Raw genomic sequence first — 17,941 nt, 5'->3', positions numbered from 1 at the left:
AGCAACCTCAGACTCCTGGGCTCAAGCAATCCTCCTGCCTCAGCCTCCCGAGTAGCTGGGACTACAGGCACGAGCCACCATGCCCAGCTTATTTTATATTATATATATTAGTTGGCCAATTAATTTCTTTCTATTTTTATGGTAGAGACGGGGTCTCGCTCAGGCTGATTTTGAACTCCTGACCTTGAGCAATCCGCCCGCCTCGGCCTCCCAGAGTGCTAGGATTACAGGCGTGAGCCACCGCGCCCGGCCCAATTTTTAAATTTTTTTTGTAGAGATGGGGTCTTGCGATGTAGTGCAGGCTGGTCTTGAACTGCTGGCCTTAAACAATCCTTCTGTCTTTGCCTCTCAAGGCACTGGGATTACAGGCGTGAGCCATTGTGCCCAGCTAAGAAAAGTTTTCTAAAATGGAATGGCTGTGACCCTGGATTGTTAATCCTCAAGCTAGCACTCTGGTACATTTTCACTTTCTGGATACACTTTCTGTTCATACAAAAATGAACAGAACTTAATACCTTTCCACTACCGTCACCCCATATTCTCACATTTACATACACCTGCTTCTGGCTTGCAGTTGCTGGCCCATGATGCGTCTGAGCACTCCAGTATGACATCAAACCTAGCAATTGCCCTCTCCCTCAATTTTCCCTCTTATTCAATCTTAATATCCATACAACCACTATACTCTGTTGAAATTATCTTCGAAATCTGGAAGCCATCTCCACCGCTATTGTTATAGTCCAGTCTCCAGTTTATTTCCTAGACTGTTTTAAATTTTTCAGGCTGCCAGTATGTTGCCCCTCTAGACCATCTTTCACACTTCTGGATGATCTTTGTAAGCCTAATTGGCAGCTTTATTCTCTTTTGGAATAAAGTCCTAGCCCTTTAAAGTGGCATCTGAGGCCCCTCATCTGGCCCATGCCTACCTACATTGCCTTCCTCAGCCACCATTCCTTACCTGGCACATTCTGTTCTATAAAGTAGATTCTCCTGATTATACAGTATCACCATTGGACCATTTGGCACCTTTGCACATTCTGTATTGTCACAATTCTCTTCCCTGCTTCTGCTTGCGTGGAAAACTCCCATTGTCATTTATGAATATGTTTAGGCAACGTCTTAAAGCTGTCTCTAACCTTGAGGGTTTTTGTTTGTTTGTTTGTTTTTCCCTTTGAGACAAGAGTCTTGCGCTGTTGCCCGGGCTAGAGTGCAACACCGCAGTGGCCACATCATAGCTCATTGCAACTTCAAACTCCTGGGCTCAAGCAATCCTCCTGCCCCAACCTTCCAAATGGCTAATACAAGTGCACACCACCATGCCTGGCTACTTTTTCTTTATCTGTCTGTCTGTTTTTTTGTTTTGTTTTGTTTTGTTTTTGAGACAAAGTCTCACACTGTTGCCCAGGCCAGAGTGCTGTGGCATCAGCCTACCTCACAGCAACCTCAAACTTGGCTCAAGCAATCCTTCTGCCTCAGCCTCCCAAGTAGCTGGGACTACAGGTATGCACCACCATGCCCAGCTAATTTTTGCTACATATATTTTTAGTTGTCCAGCTGATTTCTTTCTATTTTTTTAGTAGATACGGGGTCTTCCTCTTGCTCAAGCTGGTCTTGAACTCCTGAACTAAATTGATCTGCCCACCTTGGCCTCCCAGAGTGCTAGGATTACATGTGTGAGCTACCTCACCCAGCCAGCCACTGTGCCTGGCCTAATTTTTCTATTATCTTGTAGAGACAGGGTCTGGCTATGTTCCTCGGGTTGGTCTTGAACTCCTGGCCTCAAGTAATCCTCCTGCCAAAGCCCCCCAAAGTGTTAGGATTACAGGCATGAGCCACTGCACCCAGCCCAAACTCATGTATTTTTTATTATCTTTATATTTTGTATTTTTCATCATTTTATATGTTACATTATAATGGCTTATTTACAGATCTTTCTCTTCCCACTGAACTGTCAACTCCAGGAGAGCAGGAGGAATTTGACATTTTTAATTGTATTATTATTTTTTTTTTTAGATATGAGGTATCACCATGTTGCATAGGCTGGCCTTGAATTCCTGGGATCAAGTGATCTTCCCCACTTAGTTCCTGATTATCTGGGACTGCAGGCACACAGCACAGTGCCCAGGTTGGAGCAATGTGATATTTATTCATCTTTATGTCTCTAGTACCTGATACTTAGGAGGTGCTCAGTAAATATTTGTTGAACTCAAATATTGAGTCAAACATGCCAGACTGCAGGTTGTGACTTAGGTCCCCAGTTACCAGCAGAAAGGAGGCATGGTGAGTGTGTGTGTCTGTGTAGTGTTTGTCATGAGTAAGAATTCTGAACCTTTCCCCAAGATACCAAGTGTGTAGTTGTATTAAGAGGATCCCATAAGAAAAAGTAATATTTTGTGGCTAAAGAAGTTTTACAATTTAGGCACTTATGAGTCCCATCACTGTTTTTTGTTTTGTTTTGTTTTGTTTTGTTTTGTGAGACAGAGTCTCACTCTGTTGCCTGGGCTAGAGTGCCTTGACATCAGCCTAGCTCACAGCAACCTCAAACTCCTGGGCTCAAGCGATCCTCCTGCCTCAGCCTCCTGAGTAGCTGGGACTACAGGCATGCACCACTATGCCCAGCTAATTTTTTCTGTATATTTTTAGTTGGCCAATTAATTTCTTTCTATTTTTTAGTAGAGACAGGGTCTCGCTCTTTCTCAGGCTGGTTTTGAACTCCTGACCTCAAGCAATCCACCCCCACTCAGCCTCCCAGAGTGCTAGGATTACAGGCGTGAGCCACCAAGCCCAGCCTCTCATCACTGTTTAATAAAGTCCTTTCAATTATATTGTTGTCAGACTTGACAGGAAGAGGAATATGCATGTGCTGCAGAGGCACACCTATGTCAACTGGAATATCCATGAAATAATAATATAGGTAGGAACTGAAGAGTAATGCTGGCCTGACAGAAGAGCACTTGTAGCTTAGAAATCCCAAAGTGGAAGCACTTCCTGGGCTCAGCCTCCCTTAAGCTCTGGGATGATAAAGAACTGGAATTTCTTGCCTATGTTCAATGTCCTGAAATTTAACTCATAACTTCAGAAGGACATGGTGAGATGGAGCCACATCAGGTCCACAAGATAATAAAAGAGAAAACAGGTGATTGTAGTTGCCCAAGGCCACAGAAGCAGTAAGCATTAGGTGAAGTTTAAACCATGATGTCCTTGCATTTCATTCAGTTTTCTCTTTGTTGGTCTCACCTCTGTTCCGTACACCTCTTTGTCTCTTATAGAATTGACCACATTCATCTTGAGGAAAAGAGGAGGTCACTTCATAAGATGAAGAAGCTTTTTGCCCTCAGATTATCAAACTTTCTTGGGCGTGAGGATGAGAAATAAGTTGATTTTGCAGCTTGACCACACTTCCTACATAATGCAGAAACCTAACCCTAAGGTGGCTCCAGTCTCACTTCCCTTCCCCCACCAGCCACATCGGGGCTAAGGTCATTTTTGTTCTCTGGAATGTTTTTGGTGGCCCTACCACCCATTTTCCACATCACTGAAAGAAGCTTAGCCTAAATTGCTGTCAAGCTGCAAGTTACTGTTTCTAGTAATCTGCTCTGTCTAGGGCATCCCACTCCAGGCTTAGTTTTCACACAGTAAAGCCTGCCAATTTAAAGAATCTTTGAAGCCTAAAGGGGGAGAAAATGATTAGGCATAGGCTTTCTGGCCTGTGGGACATCCTAGGGATGGCGACAGAAGTTGTTACTTGATTCCAAAGAAGTTCTGAGAATGTGATAACTGGTAAGTAAGGGGAGCTCAACATTATTACCTGGCATTTCAGCTGACAGTTTTAGTAAGGGTCCCTTTTTAGGTGAAGATGGTTAGTAATGGCCTCAGTCTGTGGCACCTCTACTCCTGATTTCAGTCTCTTAAAGGGAATCCATTTGGGGAAAACAGCCAATCTGGAAGTTTGAACAAACAATTTTTTTGCTGAATGGCATTCATTTATTCAACACATATTTACTGAGTGCCTACTATGTGCTGCACACTATGGATGTGATGGCAAGCACACAGTCCCATTGTCCTGTGCTTGCAGATCAGGAGGAATGCCTGGAAATAGATCATTGCTCTGCTACCCATGATTTTATCCCTGGAATACACCTGTTAGGATGAGCCATGTGTGGAAATATTTTCTGAATGAGGACCAGCAATATCTCAAGTTTTGCAGAATGTGGGTGAGGGTGCTACTTTGACTGCTGGAAAGGTCACTGAAGCCAAGGCAGAACCATAGACTGGAGCTTAGATGAGGAATGGATAATACTCTTAACATTTACTGAACATTAAAAAAATGCCAGACATTATTAGTAATTTATATGTATTAACTTCATTTAATCAACAGTTTTATGAAATTTGGTACCATTATTATCTCTGTCTGATAAATGAGGAAGCAGGCACAGAGAGGTAAAGTAACTTGCCCAAATTCACACTCTGACAATCTGGGATTTAAGCCCAAAGCAGAGCTCTTGTTCTTTTGGCTACTTGTTGAACAAAGATCTTAAATCACTAAGGTGTCTGAGGTTCCTATGACGAGGTAAGTTTTCTTGCAGGCGAGAATGTGTGTGAGGAAGTTTGAAGCCAGCTTTGTGAAAGGCTTGAGAATCTCCAAAGAATAGAGACAAAGGAAGATAAATGAGGCAGGGTTGTAGGTTGTCAATTCATTGACACACCGTAAGAGCTCCTTGTGGTCGACCCTTCTCCTCCGTTCAGCTTCCTTATACGAGAAGATGCCTTTTGACGTGGGTTTGTGGGCTGTTTCTGGGGCCGGCACCCCTGGCAGAGCACAGAAACCCGCCACTCCGAGGCTGGAGGAAACCATCGAAATGACGCCGCTTCCGCCTTCCTAGAGAGGATAGATGGCTGCGCTTGTTGGCTGAGGCGCAGACTGGTGACGTCACGTCGACGGAGAACGTCTGGGATTTGCTCCCGGCTGACTGAGAGCGCCCCCGGACTCTAGGGAGGCAAGGCGTGTGGGTATCGCTGCTGCGGGAGCGCCTGGTGGGCGGTTCCTGCCATGCCCGGCTGCGGCGAGGTCTAGTCCAGCGCCTCCCTGGGACCCGGGGCCAGGCCACCCGCAGCGCTGCTTACCTCCCGAGAGCCTTTGCGGCGGAGGCCTGGGTCTGAAGCCGGCTTGCCATTGAGAGAGGAGGGCAGAGCCTGCTCGAGAGCCCAGGGCTGGGAGTGAGGGGACCAGGATTTCGTTTGTATGTACTTGAGCGACTCAGCGACCTTCTGAGCGCGTCAGTTTTCTGATTACCTTTAGTGAATACTAGTCATTGCATGGCTGCTTCACAGAGTTCTGTGGGTTGAATAAGTATATGGGAGAGTTACCTCCTTCATTTTATTAAGTACTTTTTCTTCTCTTTCAGCAACAAAATAAGTACGGTATGAAGACACAGACTCAATAATTTAACAGCAGGTACTATTTATTGAATGCTTACTAGCTGGCAACTCTTCTAAATACATTCCATATATTAACTCATTTACTCATCGCCACAACCCTATGGAGTAGTTACTGTTATTGTCATTTCCATTTAACGGTTGAAAAGCTGGAACACAGAAAGGTTAAGTAACTCACCCAAGATCACTTAGTTAATAAATGGTGGTACAGGTATTCACACCCAAAAAAATCACAGCCTCAGAGCACATGCTATACTTGTTTGTTTTCAAGTTTAGTGGGGGAAGACAGTGTAATCAGAGTAGAAAGTGCTATAGTACAAGCATGTGTAAAATTCTTTAAGAATGTAGAAGCAAAAAATGCCTTGGAAAAGTCAAGAAAATTTTTCCACAAGTAAGAGGTGTGGTGGTTCACATTTGAATTGAATATTAAAGTTTGACCAGAATTTCAAAAATGATTAAACAATTTGTTCAGTGTTAGATAAGAGGTGCTAGTGGATTAAAATGAATTAGACTGGAAACCAGGCCTCTGCCTTTTAATAAAGTGTTCTTTCCATTAGGAGGGATTCTTAAAACCCTTCTCTTAGGAGGAGTCCATAACATCTTACAATAGATCCCTGTCTGTGGAGATTCTGCATCACACAGAGGCAATCATTATTTTCCAAAAATTCCTTCATTTCTAATTGTGAGAGGCTGACAGGAAGTTTCCTGGTATTGACTCAGACTGTTCTTAACAAAAGCTTCTTCTCTCACTGCTTACTCAGTTACTAAAAATGAATAAGCAGCCTCAATCAAAGATTGAGGAAGGGCTTAACTTGAGGTTTTTGTTCTTATCACATCTGTTTTTTTTGGAATCAGAGTCCTTCTAGCTGGTACTAGAAGAAGCTTTAGATACCATCCAGCTTTTCACTTTCATTTCACAGACAAGAAAATAATCATGGTTCAGAGTGTGTGATTTGTTTCAAGTCACTGAATAAGTTTATTTATTTATTTATTTATTTATTTATTTATTTATTTATTTTGCAACAGAGTCTCACTTTGTTGCTCAGGCTAGAGTGAGTGCTGTGGTGTCAGCCTAGCTCACAGCAACCTCAAACTCCTGGGCTCAAGCAATCCTCCTGCCTCAGCCTCCTAAGTAGCTGGGACTTCAGGTATGCACCACCATGCCCAGCTAATTTTTTCTATATATATTAGTTGGCCAATTAATTTCTTTCTACTTATAGTAGAGACGGGGTCTCGCTCTTGCTCAGGCTGGTTTCGAACTCCTGACCTCGAGCAATCCCCCTGCCTCGGCCTCCCAGAGTGCTACAATTTCAGGCGTGAGTCACCGCGCCTGGCCAATAAGTTTATTAACTGGCAGAGCCAATAATAGAATCCAGACTGCTTAACATAGTCTGTTCGTTGTTTTCATACTCTCTGCTTTAGCCCCACTGTCTTTGACTTTTGAAGGCAATGGCTTTTCCATTGGGCTTGGGGGTCTTTGGGCTCCAACCTTCTCTCCTCTCAAGGAATTTTTACACCTCAATGCTTAGTTCTTAGGAGCACCTGCCCTTATTCTTTGAACTTCACCAAGTCTCTTTAAAGTCTACTCACTCACTGACTTTTGTCATAGGTGATACTCTTCTAGAATAATAATGATATTGTTTCATTTAGACTTCAAATAGTTATTTGGTTAGTGATAGCTTGGTCCTGGGTTTCCTTGAATCCAGAGTGTGAAGGAAGTAGGCTGACAATTTATAGGTGGCTCTTTTCCCTCCCTCAGTGCCTCAGATTCTTGCATTTCCTCAAGAGCAGAGTCCCCAGAAGACAAATCAGTATCGTTTGTGTTCCTAACAGCTTGTCTCTAGGTAAGTGAAATCTAACTAGAGAACCCAGGATTGATTACTATGGGGGTACTCATTCAGAAGTGGTGACAGACCTGTAGTGGGATCTACCAGTGACTACTATACCTGGATCCAGCAGACTGAAAACACAGAGCCACCCAGAAATGTATACCATTTTACTCAAGTCAGTAAGAGTATCCCATTATGAAAGACAACTATGGAATAATTGGTTATAGGACACATGAGAGAGTGCACCAATTTCTTATCAAATATACCTGATCTGTAGCAAGACTAGGTATCCCCTCTGCAGTCATCTAGTGGCACATCTTGAAACCACTTATTAAACTGCTAAATATGATGTCTTAATGGTATAGTGATCAGATCTAGGAAAACTGATAGTAAATTATTGGAAGACTCATTGGAAAGGTGATGTTTCCTCAGTGAATATAGACTGGGCCTCTAGCCCTGTTCAAGAGCTTGAGTAATTACAACTGCCATTGTTACTGGCTGTCAGAAGGCAAAATAGAGCCAGGCTATCTGTCAAACTCAGTAAAAAGAATACTGGATAAACTCTATTCTTAGGTTATGGGAACTCTGTGAATAGATCATGACTATTTATGTTCTGAAGAATTTGGTCTAGTCTAATATATGTGTAATATATGTACACTTATGTGTCTATGTGTTTATATGTGTATATGCATTGACAGATACCTATAAGAAAGTTCATCAAAATACCAACTTATTTCTGTGGGTGAAAGGATGTCAGGTGATTTCCATTTTGTACTGAGTGTTTTATAGAATGAGCATGCATTCTTTGTATGATAAAACCTTTTTATTTAGGGAGAATAAGAGTAAAGGAAATAAAAATGTGATTAGAGTTTTAGTTTTACATTTAGCTGCTTAAACCACTTGGAGTTTATTTTTGTGTATAGTACATCCATACTGGAAGTTAGTGCAGCAGATAGAGAAATAGGTACAGGCAAGATAGCTAATATATTTAACAACCAGTGTGGTACAGGCATTGCCCAATCATATCAATCTCCAGCCACAAACAATTTGTGCAGATGTACAAGTGTTTACCAGCTGACTCTCAGCCCCATTAGATCCATATATATCAACATGAAATGATCTCTAAGATACATTCTTTAGTGAAAAAAAGCTAACTGCAGGGCAGAACGTATAGAACAATTGTATTTATATAAATAGAATCAAATGCTATATGTGTGTAGAAAATTATGTAGAAAATAGGACTGAAGGCTGGGCGTGGTGGATCACGCCTGTAATCCTAGCACTCTGGGAGGCCGAGGTGGGCAGATTGTTTGAGCTCAGGAGTTCGAGATCAGCCTGAGCAAGAGCGAGACCCCATCTCTACTAAAAAAATAGAAAGAAATTAGCTGGGCAACTAAAAGTATATTTTAAAAAATTAACCAGGCATGGTGGCACATACCTGTAGTCCCAGCTACTCAGGAGGCTGAGGCAGAGGGATTGCTTGAGCCCAGGAGTTTGAGGTTACTGTGAGCTAGGGTGACACCACAGCACTCTAGCCAGGGCAACAGAGTGACACTCTGTCTCAGAAAAGAGAAGAGGAGGGGAAGGGGAGGGGGAGGGGGAAGACTGAAACCTCTTGAATTATCACTAGTCTGCCAAGAGATTGCTTACAGGAAACTTAAGGAAAGATCATTACTATTCACCTATTTTTTGAGGAGTAGAGACTGTAAGTGAACAGTAAATCTCCCCAATACTTAATTTACCCAACTCTAGGATACTTAATTCTTTCGCTTTTTCCTGTTTTTTTTTTTTTTGAGACAGAGTCTTACTCTGTCACCCCAGGGAAGAGTACAGTGGCATCCTCATAGTTCACTGCAACCTCAAATTTCTGGGCTCAAGCAATCCTCCTGCCTCAGCCTCTTGAGTAGCTAGGACTACAGGCACATGCCACTACACCTGGCTATTTTTTCTATTTTTAGTAGAGACAGGGTCTCGCTCTTGCTCAGGCTGGTCTTGAACTCCTGAGCTCAAGTGATCTTCCTGCCTCGACTTCCCAGAATACTAAGATTCTAGGCATGAGCCAACACATCTGGCCTCACATTTTCCTGTTATTTATGGATCATCTATGGATGAGCCTAAATTACCTGGATTAGGTTTTAGTATTTGATTATTTCAGAATCAGTCATGATAAGGAATTTTATAGAATTCCTAAAACCTGTCACTATTTAATCTCTTCAGAGAGCCTGGTCATCAGGAATTTGCTTTTGGAAACGGTGAAAATACAAGTTACACAAGGAAAAGGAGTAGAAATCCTGCAGAACGATTGAGGACAGAACATCCACACACGTGCAGTCACACACATTAACCTTTCCCAGGAGAGCACTGTTACTTTAATGATAATCATCTTTGAGAAAATACCTCATAAGTATGAATTTGAGAAAAGGTTTCATCTCAACTTGAACCTATTGGACAGAAGCCCCTTCAGTGTGCTATAAGCAGCATGAGCCAGATTTCACTCCACATGAAACATCAGAGAGTTTACATACAGAAGAAACCTTCAAAGTGTAGTGAATGTGGAAAATTCTTTACTCAGAGATCATCTCTTACCCAGCATCAGAGGATTCACAGAGGAGAGAAGCCCTATGTGTGCAGTGAATGTGGAAGTTGTTTCCGTAAACAGTCAAATCTTACTCAACATCTGAGAATTCATACAGGGGAGAAACCTTTTAAATGTCATGAATGTGAGAAAGCCTTTCAAACAAAAGCAGTCCTTGTCCAGCATCTGAGAATTCATACGGGAGAGAAACCCTATAAATGCAATGAATGTGGAAAAGCCTTTTGTCAGAACCCATCCCTTATTAAACACCAGCGAATTCATACTGGAGAGAAACCTTATAAATGTGCGGAATGTGGCAAAGCCTTCAGTCAGAGCATATGCCTCACTCGTCATCAGAGAAGTCATTCTGGAGATAAACCTTATAAGTGTAATGAATGTGGGAAAGCCTTTAATCAGAGTGCTTGCCTCATACAGCATTGGAGAATTCATTCAGGAGAGAAGCCCTACACCTGTGTGGAATGTGGTAAAGCCTTCACTCAGAACTCTTCCCTTGTTGAACATGAAAGAACTCACACTGGAGAGAAACGTTATAAGTGTAGTGAGTGTGAAAAAACTTTCCGCAAGCAAGCACACCTTAGTGAGCATTACAGAATTCATACTGGAGAAAAACCTTATGAATGTGTTGAATGTGGAAAATCCTTTAGGCACAGTTCAGCACTTGTTCGACATCAGAAACTTCATGCTGGAAAGTAAAATTTTGAATATAACAAGTATGGAAAAGTTTGTATGAAAATGCTCTTTTCCCTCCCTAAATTTTCAGGAATTTAAGACTCAATCTGCAGCTGGGATGAACATTTTGTATTTTGAATAGGCATTGTATCTTAAAAGTTATGAAAATAGACTTCAGAACTAGTTAGTCTTAAGTTTAATGCCTTCTTTGACACTTAATCCTTTGCACTCGGATGTCGAGTGTGACTCGACATGGTTAGCAAAAATTTTAGAGATTACTCTATAATTATATATATAATTATATATTATATATAATTATTTATATAAATTATATATATAATTACTCTTTGAATGTATCAATAATTTGAAATATAAAAAATCCAAATAAGTTTGTATGAAAAGAAACTCCAGTTTTTTATTCTACTGCCGTGCTTTGTAAAATTTGGGGCATTTAAAAATTAAATCCCGAGTAGAATAAAGGAATGGAGAAAAAAGCAAACGAGTGCAAAGGGTTAATAGGTGTTACCTTATTATTTCTGAGCCTTGGTTTCCCCATCCTTCCCCAAAAGAATAATAGGGATATTCTTAGATTTGTCTTGAGAATAAAATGAATTGTATATGACAGTTAACTTCCATTAGTTAGCTGTTTTAAAAGTTTATAAAAATATCTAAATCTGGCATTAAAAACAAGCAAACCAGCATTTGGTTTTTTTGGTTCTCACAGTGCATTTTTTCTTAAGAACATTCTTGTAATCAGGCTATGATTTTATGCTTAATTTACAGAAGCCTATTTAAAGTATAATGTCTAGGTTTAAGAAGAGAATACAATTTAAGACTGATTTATCCTTGAGAAACTTCAGATTTAATCAGAGAAAAATGAAATGATTGGGATATTAGTGGACATTGTAAAGTGTACTTCTGGATACCCTCAAGATCTTTATTTAGATTTTGATACGTCCCATTATTGGATCTAATTTGACTTTAAGCTCTAGGTTCTGTTTTTCCATGAAAAGGGAAGCCTCAGTAACAGTGAATAAAACCTCGTATTGTGGTACTTGTGTATGTTTTGGGGGAAGCAGCAGGAGGTGGTGGTTAGGAGAAAGCATGTAAATGGTAGAGGGCATGGAATATAGAGAATATAGCAACAGCACTAAAGATGGTCTCAGGGAAGAGGGATGTAGGAGATGTAGAGTCCTCAGGTGCCAGCATGTGATGCCACTGACCAACAGCTAGTAACCTGTCAGAAGGTGAGAACAGTGTGCTGGGGATGTGTATGGGTCAGGGGTACCTCACCTATTACAAAGAATGACTTGTTAAAGCTATGAAGAAACAAAGGATACTTTTGATGGTGCTTTATGCAATGCCTAGCCCTTTAATGTAAAGCACATCTAATGCTAAAAGTACCCTTGCAAGAAAGGTAGGAGTCATTCACATTCCAGAGTCAAAGAAAAAGAGAACATACTTGATTTGCTCAAAGTCAAACAGGTAATGTCAGAGTTGAACTTCAAATCTAGGTATTTTTATTCCAAGTGTAGTCCTGGATTTTGTAGTACCAAACTCACATACAGGTAATCATTGAACCTTTCCATTAAAGTGGATGCCAAATTTGCAAAAGCCATTTTTTAAAAAATAATTTTTTTCCAACTTAATTTGTGCTCATTGAAATGCATTTATAAAATTAGAGGAATTGAAAAATTAAAATTATGTGCTTTCACCATTCAAATATAGTCATGTTAGTGTATTTATTCTAGCCTTTCTTCTCTGCATAGCTTTTCTTTCTTCCCTTTTAAAAATAATTATGATTGTACTACATACAGTACCATATCCTGCTTTTTGGTTTAACATAATGTTTTAGCAATATAGATTTTTATATATTTCATTTTAATGATTGCCTAACATTACATTGGCCTGTTCATAACTTATTGACCTGTTCCCTAGTGTTTATTTACATTAATACTATTATTGCCCCATAAATCAGGTAATCCACTTAATGTAGTTACATAGTATGTGCTTCTGTTAGTGATTATTAACTCAGCAATGAAACGTCTTTGTATATAAAGGTTTTATTGTTTTAAATTATCCCCTAGGATTTTCAGAGAGTATGATCTGTTTATCTCATGTTTTAAATTTCATTTAATCTTTTTGACATGATAATGCAAACTTATGGTTTAAAATTCTAAAAGTACAAGAATTGGCTCACGACTGTAATCCCAGCACTTTGGGAGGCCAAGGTGGGAGGATTGCTTGAGCCCAGGAATTAGGGAACAGCCTGGGTAACATGGTGAGACCTGGTCTCTACAAAAAATTAAAAAATTAGCTGGGGATAGTGGCACACACCTCCCAAGTCCCAGTTACTTGGGAGACTGAGGCTGGAGGATCACTTGAGCCTAGGCATTGGAGGTTGCAGTGAGCTATGATCATGCCACTGCACTCCAGTATAGGTGACAGAGCGAGATATAAAATAATATAAAAATAAATTACAAGAAGTAAACAGTGAGAAGTCTTTCTCCTAGCCACCCAGTTGTCCCCTTAGTCCATCCCAGATAATGAATATTAGCAGTTTTTTGTTTTTCTTCTAGAGATAAGTATAAGCAAGCAAACATGTTTTTCTTCTTTAAAAAAGTAAAGACTTTTAAGAGCAGTTTTGAGTTCACAACAAAATTGAGTGGAAAGAACAGGCACAGCCTCCCCTATTATTAACATCCTACACCAGGGTGGTACAACATACATTGTAGGTACAACCTACATTGACACACTGTCACCCAAAATCACAGTTTACATTAGGGTTCACTTTTGGTTTTGTATGTTCTATGGATTTTGACAAATATATAATGACATGTTTCCATCATTTTAGTACCATGTTTCCCTGAAAATAAGACAGGGTCTTATATTTATTTTTCCTCAAGAAGATACCCTAGAACTTGTTTTCAGGGGATGTGTTATTTTCCCCTCAAAGTCTCAGCTTGCAGCACGCACAGGATGGCTGGGATCTGACAGGGGGAGCCGACCTTGTTGTTGGGGCTGCCCATACCTTTCCGGTCACCTCTGGGATAGTAGCTGTCATGATGGGGCAGATGGGAAGGGCTGCTCATCTTCTTTACTGCTCTATGACGAAATGCATGGGTTGTGCAGATATGCTGGGTTGCCACGCCCATCACTAGGTCTTATTTTCGATGTAGGGCTTATATTGCACAAATGCTTAGAAATCCTGCTAGGGCTTATTTTATGGGTAGGTCTTATTTTTGGGGAAACACAGTAGGTATTTCCCCAAAAGAAAGAAAAACATGTCCACACAAAGACTTGTACATGAATGTTTGTAGCGGTTTTGTTTGTTATAGCTAAAAAATGGAAACAACCCAAATGTCCATCACTTGTTGTACAGCCTCTCACTGCATAGGAGTGGCTATGAAAGCAAGTTAGAGCTTAGGCTGGCGATTCAAGTCCATGAGATAGGAGGATATTCGGGAAGAGAAAGGCAGAAGGTGCTATGCCAGAAAGGGAGCATGTTGGCTTTTACAAGAGGCACAGAGGTGACTAGATACATACAGTGAGGAGGAAGTGTCAAGTTTACCACCCTGCAGCTGGGATTCCCCAAATCCTGTACCTGCCCCAAAGCCCAGGCCATAGCTCCCCCTTTTGCCCTGTCCATTGCAGTTTCCACTCTGCCAAGTCCAGCTTCCATTGTCCAGGGGGTAACAAAGAATCTCCTCTGGGAGGCAGACAATCCTGCTGCAGTTGTGCCAGAGAATGACTCAGGGAGAAGCAAGGGCAAAGGGAAAGCTGATGCCGTGCCACCATCTGCACAGGGCGTGCCGGGAAAGTGGACTGGTGCAGCCAGACTGGTGCAGAAATAGAGGAGAAGCTTAGGAAGGATTCAGAGTGTCAGGGCAATACGGCCGATGGTTTGGGTTCTAGAACACCACTCTGCAGGTTAAGAAGGATCGAGGCATTGGAGAGAATGGAGGATGTGATGGACTGAGTAGCAAGAGAAGTTATGGACAGGCGTGGGAGGATCTGGGGAAACAACTACAGGAATATAAAGCTCAGGGTCCCATCCTGCAGCTGAAGAACCTGTCTGCTCTCCCAAACAGCTCCGAGGACCAGGCTTGTCCTAGCCCATGCTGCTCTCTAAGGAAACATTCAAATTAATGATGATACTAAGCAGTCCCTTCTACCCCAGTTTCTGGGACCACATATGTCTAAATCATGTTAAATATAGAGCTGCCATTAGCCTAGAATGATTGTGGGGCCAATGGGGAGGATTCCTAGCCTAGGGCCTGGACAGATCCCTTTAGTCTGTCCTTTCTCCTACCTGAAGACTCCATGCATGACCTGGGAGAAGCCATAGGTTTGCTGTCAGTCAAAAGGTTATTTCCATAGTGATGTGAGGCTCAGAAAGCAAGAAACTCTGAGGTGAGATAGAGGGCTGAGGACTGGGGAAACAGCAACAGAAATGAGAGCCTGAAAACTCAGATGACATGTGTCTTGCTTCCCAATATGACTGTTATCTGGCCCTGGTTATCTTGAGCCATGCAAGATTGATTGTACGTTGCACTGTTTTGTGTCAAACATAGGAACGCCGCTGGCCTTTACAAAGTGAGAGAGAATTGCTCATGAACTGCAGGACTCCTAAGGGCTTTTTAAATCTCTGTCTATCCCAGTAGTACCTAGAACTGCACAGTAGCCACTACCCACCTGTGGCTATTTAAATTAATTAAATAGAAGGGAAAATTCAGTTCCTTAGTTGCTCTAGTCTAGCCACATTTCAAGTGCTCAGTAGCCATAGTGGCTAGAGACAAGAAAGCTGTTTAACATTTCCATTATTGCAGAACGTTGTGCTATACAGCACTGGCCTTGAAGTTTGGATTTCCCAGATGGTAAGTTTCAGAATATTATAAACTGATAAAGGGGCTGATAAAGATTTTTTTTTTTTACTTTTTGACAAGTAAGCACATTAAACTCCCATCTGTTATAACCATTATTTCATGACAGAAAGTATATTTTAACTCCAAGGAAATAAAAAAGATTTTATCTCAGAATAAAGGATTTCTTCAGAAGAAAGGATAAGTTGGAATCTTTGCGCTGACATTTTTGTGCTCAGACAAGCCCTGGAGTCTGTACGGCATTCATCTGCCATTGCTATCCCCTAGGATTCCGGCCTCTTTACTACTGGACATCGGTTGCCCTTGTGCCCTATTTTTGAAAAGAGCATCAGGAAAGTTCTAGCAGGATCTTGGCCTTTTGGAAGTGACATGCCCGTCTCAGTGCATCATATCAGGAGGTCATGATTTCAGTTGGACTTATTCCTCTGATTAACTTGATCACTTACTTAAGGTGACAGCTGCCTGGTTTCTCTACTGAACGTTACTAATTTTCCTTTTGTAATTAGTCTTCTTGTCTAAAATACTTTGAGATACTTTGAGACTTGGTAAATATTGTTTTTCATCATACTTTTGTCCACTAATTTTGGCATCCTTTGATGAATCTTGCCAACAGCATTTATGTATTATTTAATAGTTCCTATGGTTGCTATAACAAATTATCACAAACGTGGTGGCTTAGAACAACAGAAATTTATTCCCTCAGAATTTTGGAGGCCAGAAGTTCAAATCAGTTTCACAAGGCTGAAGTCAAGGTGTTGGCAGAGCTGGGTGCTCTCCAAAGGCTTTAGCGGAGAATCTATCCCTCGCCTCTTTCAGTTTCTGGTGGCTGCCAGCATTCCTTGGCTTATCGCCGCCATCACTCCAATCTCTGCCTCCATCTTCACATTGCCTATTCTGTGTCTAATCTCCTTCTGCCTGTCTTTTATAAGGAAATCTCTTGTGGCATTTAGGGCCCACCTAATCGAGGACAATCCATTTATCTCAAGATTCTTAAGTTAAAATCTGCAAAAAATTTTACCATATAAAATGACATTCACAGGTTCCAGGCAATAGGACCTGTTGTCTGTGGAGGCTACCATTCAGCTCACTACAATTTATTACTGTGGAATTTGCCAAATTGTGATTTTCTATTTCCATCATTCCTCCTACCAATATATTAATTAAAATTCTACTGTAAAGAAGACCTATCTCTTCTTCATTTAAAAAATTTCTATTGTTTATTGATTTTTTAAAAAATTGTGTGTAGAGATGGAGTCTCACTATCTTGCACAGGCTGGTCTCAAACTCCTGGCCTCAGGTGATTCTGCTGACTCAGCCTCCCAAAGTACTGGGATTACAGGTGTGAGCCACTGCAAGGGGCCTTCTATTGTTTATTTATTATATCAATAAGATTATATTCTATGGGTTGTAATCTCTTATTATTATTAATTTTCTTGTTCAAATTTTCCCAGATTTGACAACTGGTAACTCCTACAAGTTGTCTCCTATATCCTTCTGACATATTGCCATCATTTTCTGAGCATCTCCTTGCTTTTTGGCATAAAATGTTTCAGGATCAACTTTACCATCTGTACCTTAGCCCCAGAATCAGCCATTTTTCCAAGAAGCCCTAGTTTCTTTTTTAGAGAACAGTCTTTAGAAATTCTCCAAGTAAGTGCTGCCACCGTCAATGTTATAAACTTCAGGGAGCTCTTCTCTCCCCTGCCCAATTCCAATCTCAAACTAGGACCTTGGTCCTACCTTTAATTTCTATACACCAGTTAAATCTTGACTGTCACATTTAATAAGGTTTTACCAGAGTTTGGGAGCTACATAAAGGGGAAATACTGTTTAAAAAAAAAAAAAAAAAGGAAATACTGTATGTTAACAGGCCCCAACTTCTCCTGGGGTTTCCTAGAGTTGCCTCCCTACCTAGCCTTTGTTGTGCCTGTTGCTTGGCAAAGAACATCTTTCCTCTTTTTTTAAAAAAAAAAACTTTCGTAGAGATAGGGGTCTTGGTATGTTGCCCAGGCTGGTCTCAAACTCCTGGCTCAAGCAATTCTCCCACCTCAGCCACCCAAAGTGCTAGGATTTCAGGCATGAGCCCCTTCACTCAGCCTCATCTTTCCCCTTAAAATTGTGAGTGCCCTGGGTTGTAGGGCAGTGGCTCACACCCTTGGTTGTACATTGAAATCACCTGGACGGCTTTTAGAACTACTGGTCCCACCACCAGAGATTTTGAATTAATTCATGATGTTAGGGACCGACCTTCCACAGCCCCACTGGACAGAAAAGCAGAGACATCGAGGATGTAATCACACAAGAGGAGGTTTATTTTCTGGCTAGCCAGGGTCCAAGCCCCAGAGCACCAACGCAGTGGCCACTCTCGCAGGCAAGGACCCTGACTGGTGTAACGGCATGCCTTTTTATCCCCATGGTGCACAAGCGGTGCACAAGCCGATCACACGTGGATCATGCGTTGACCTTTAAGATGATTGGTTGCCCACTATTGTCCTTCTAATATGATTGGTTGCCCTCTATTGCCTGAT

The 17,941-nt window shown here is 41.3% G+C and overlaps 1 protein-coding gene across 1 annotated transcript; it reads left to right on the top strand.

Moving 5' to 3' along the window:
* The first annotated feature begins 285 nt into the window (after nt 1–285).
* ZNF501 (zinc finger protein 501) lies at nt 286–16,560 on the top strand. Its single transcript, XM_076006858.1, has 3 exons — nt 286–5,455; nt 7,196–7,280; nt 9,483–16,560. Exon 3 carries the CDS (start codon nt 9,745–9,747, stop codon nt 10,552–10,554), a length of 810 nt encoding a protein of 269 aa, XP_075862973.1. The 5' UTR covers nt 286–5,455; nt 7,196–7,280; nt 9,483–9,744; the 3' UTR covers nt 10,555–16,560.
* Nucleotides 16,561–17,941: the final 1,381 nt, after the last annotated feature.

This window comes from Microcebus murinus, chromosome 1 (genome assembly GCF_040939455.1).
Source record: "Microcebus murinus isolate Inina chromosome 1, M.murinus_Inina_mat1.0, whole genome shotgun sequence".
NCBI lineage: Eukaryota > Metazoa > Chordata > Mammalia > Primates > Cheirogaleidae > Microcebus > Microcebus murinus.
Note: the sequence above shows the minus strand (reverse complement) of the source record. Positions and strands in the feature narration are given on the sequence as shown.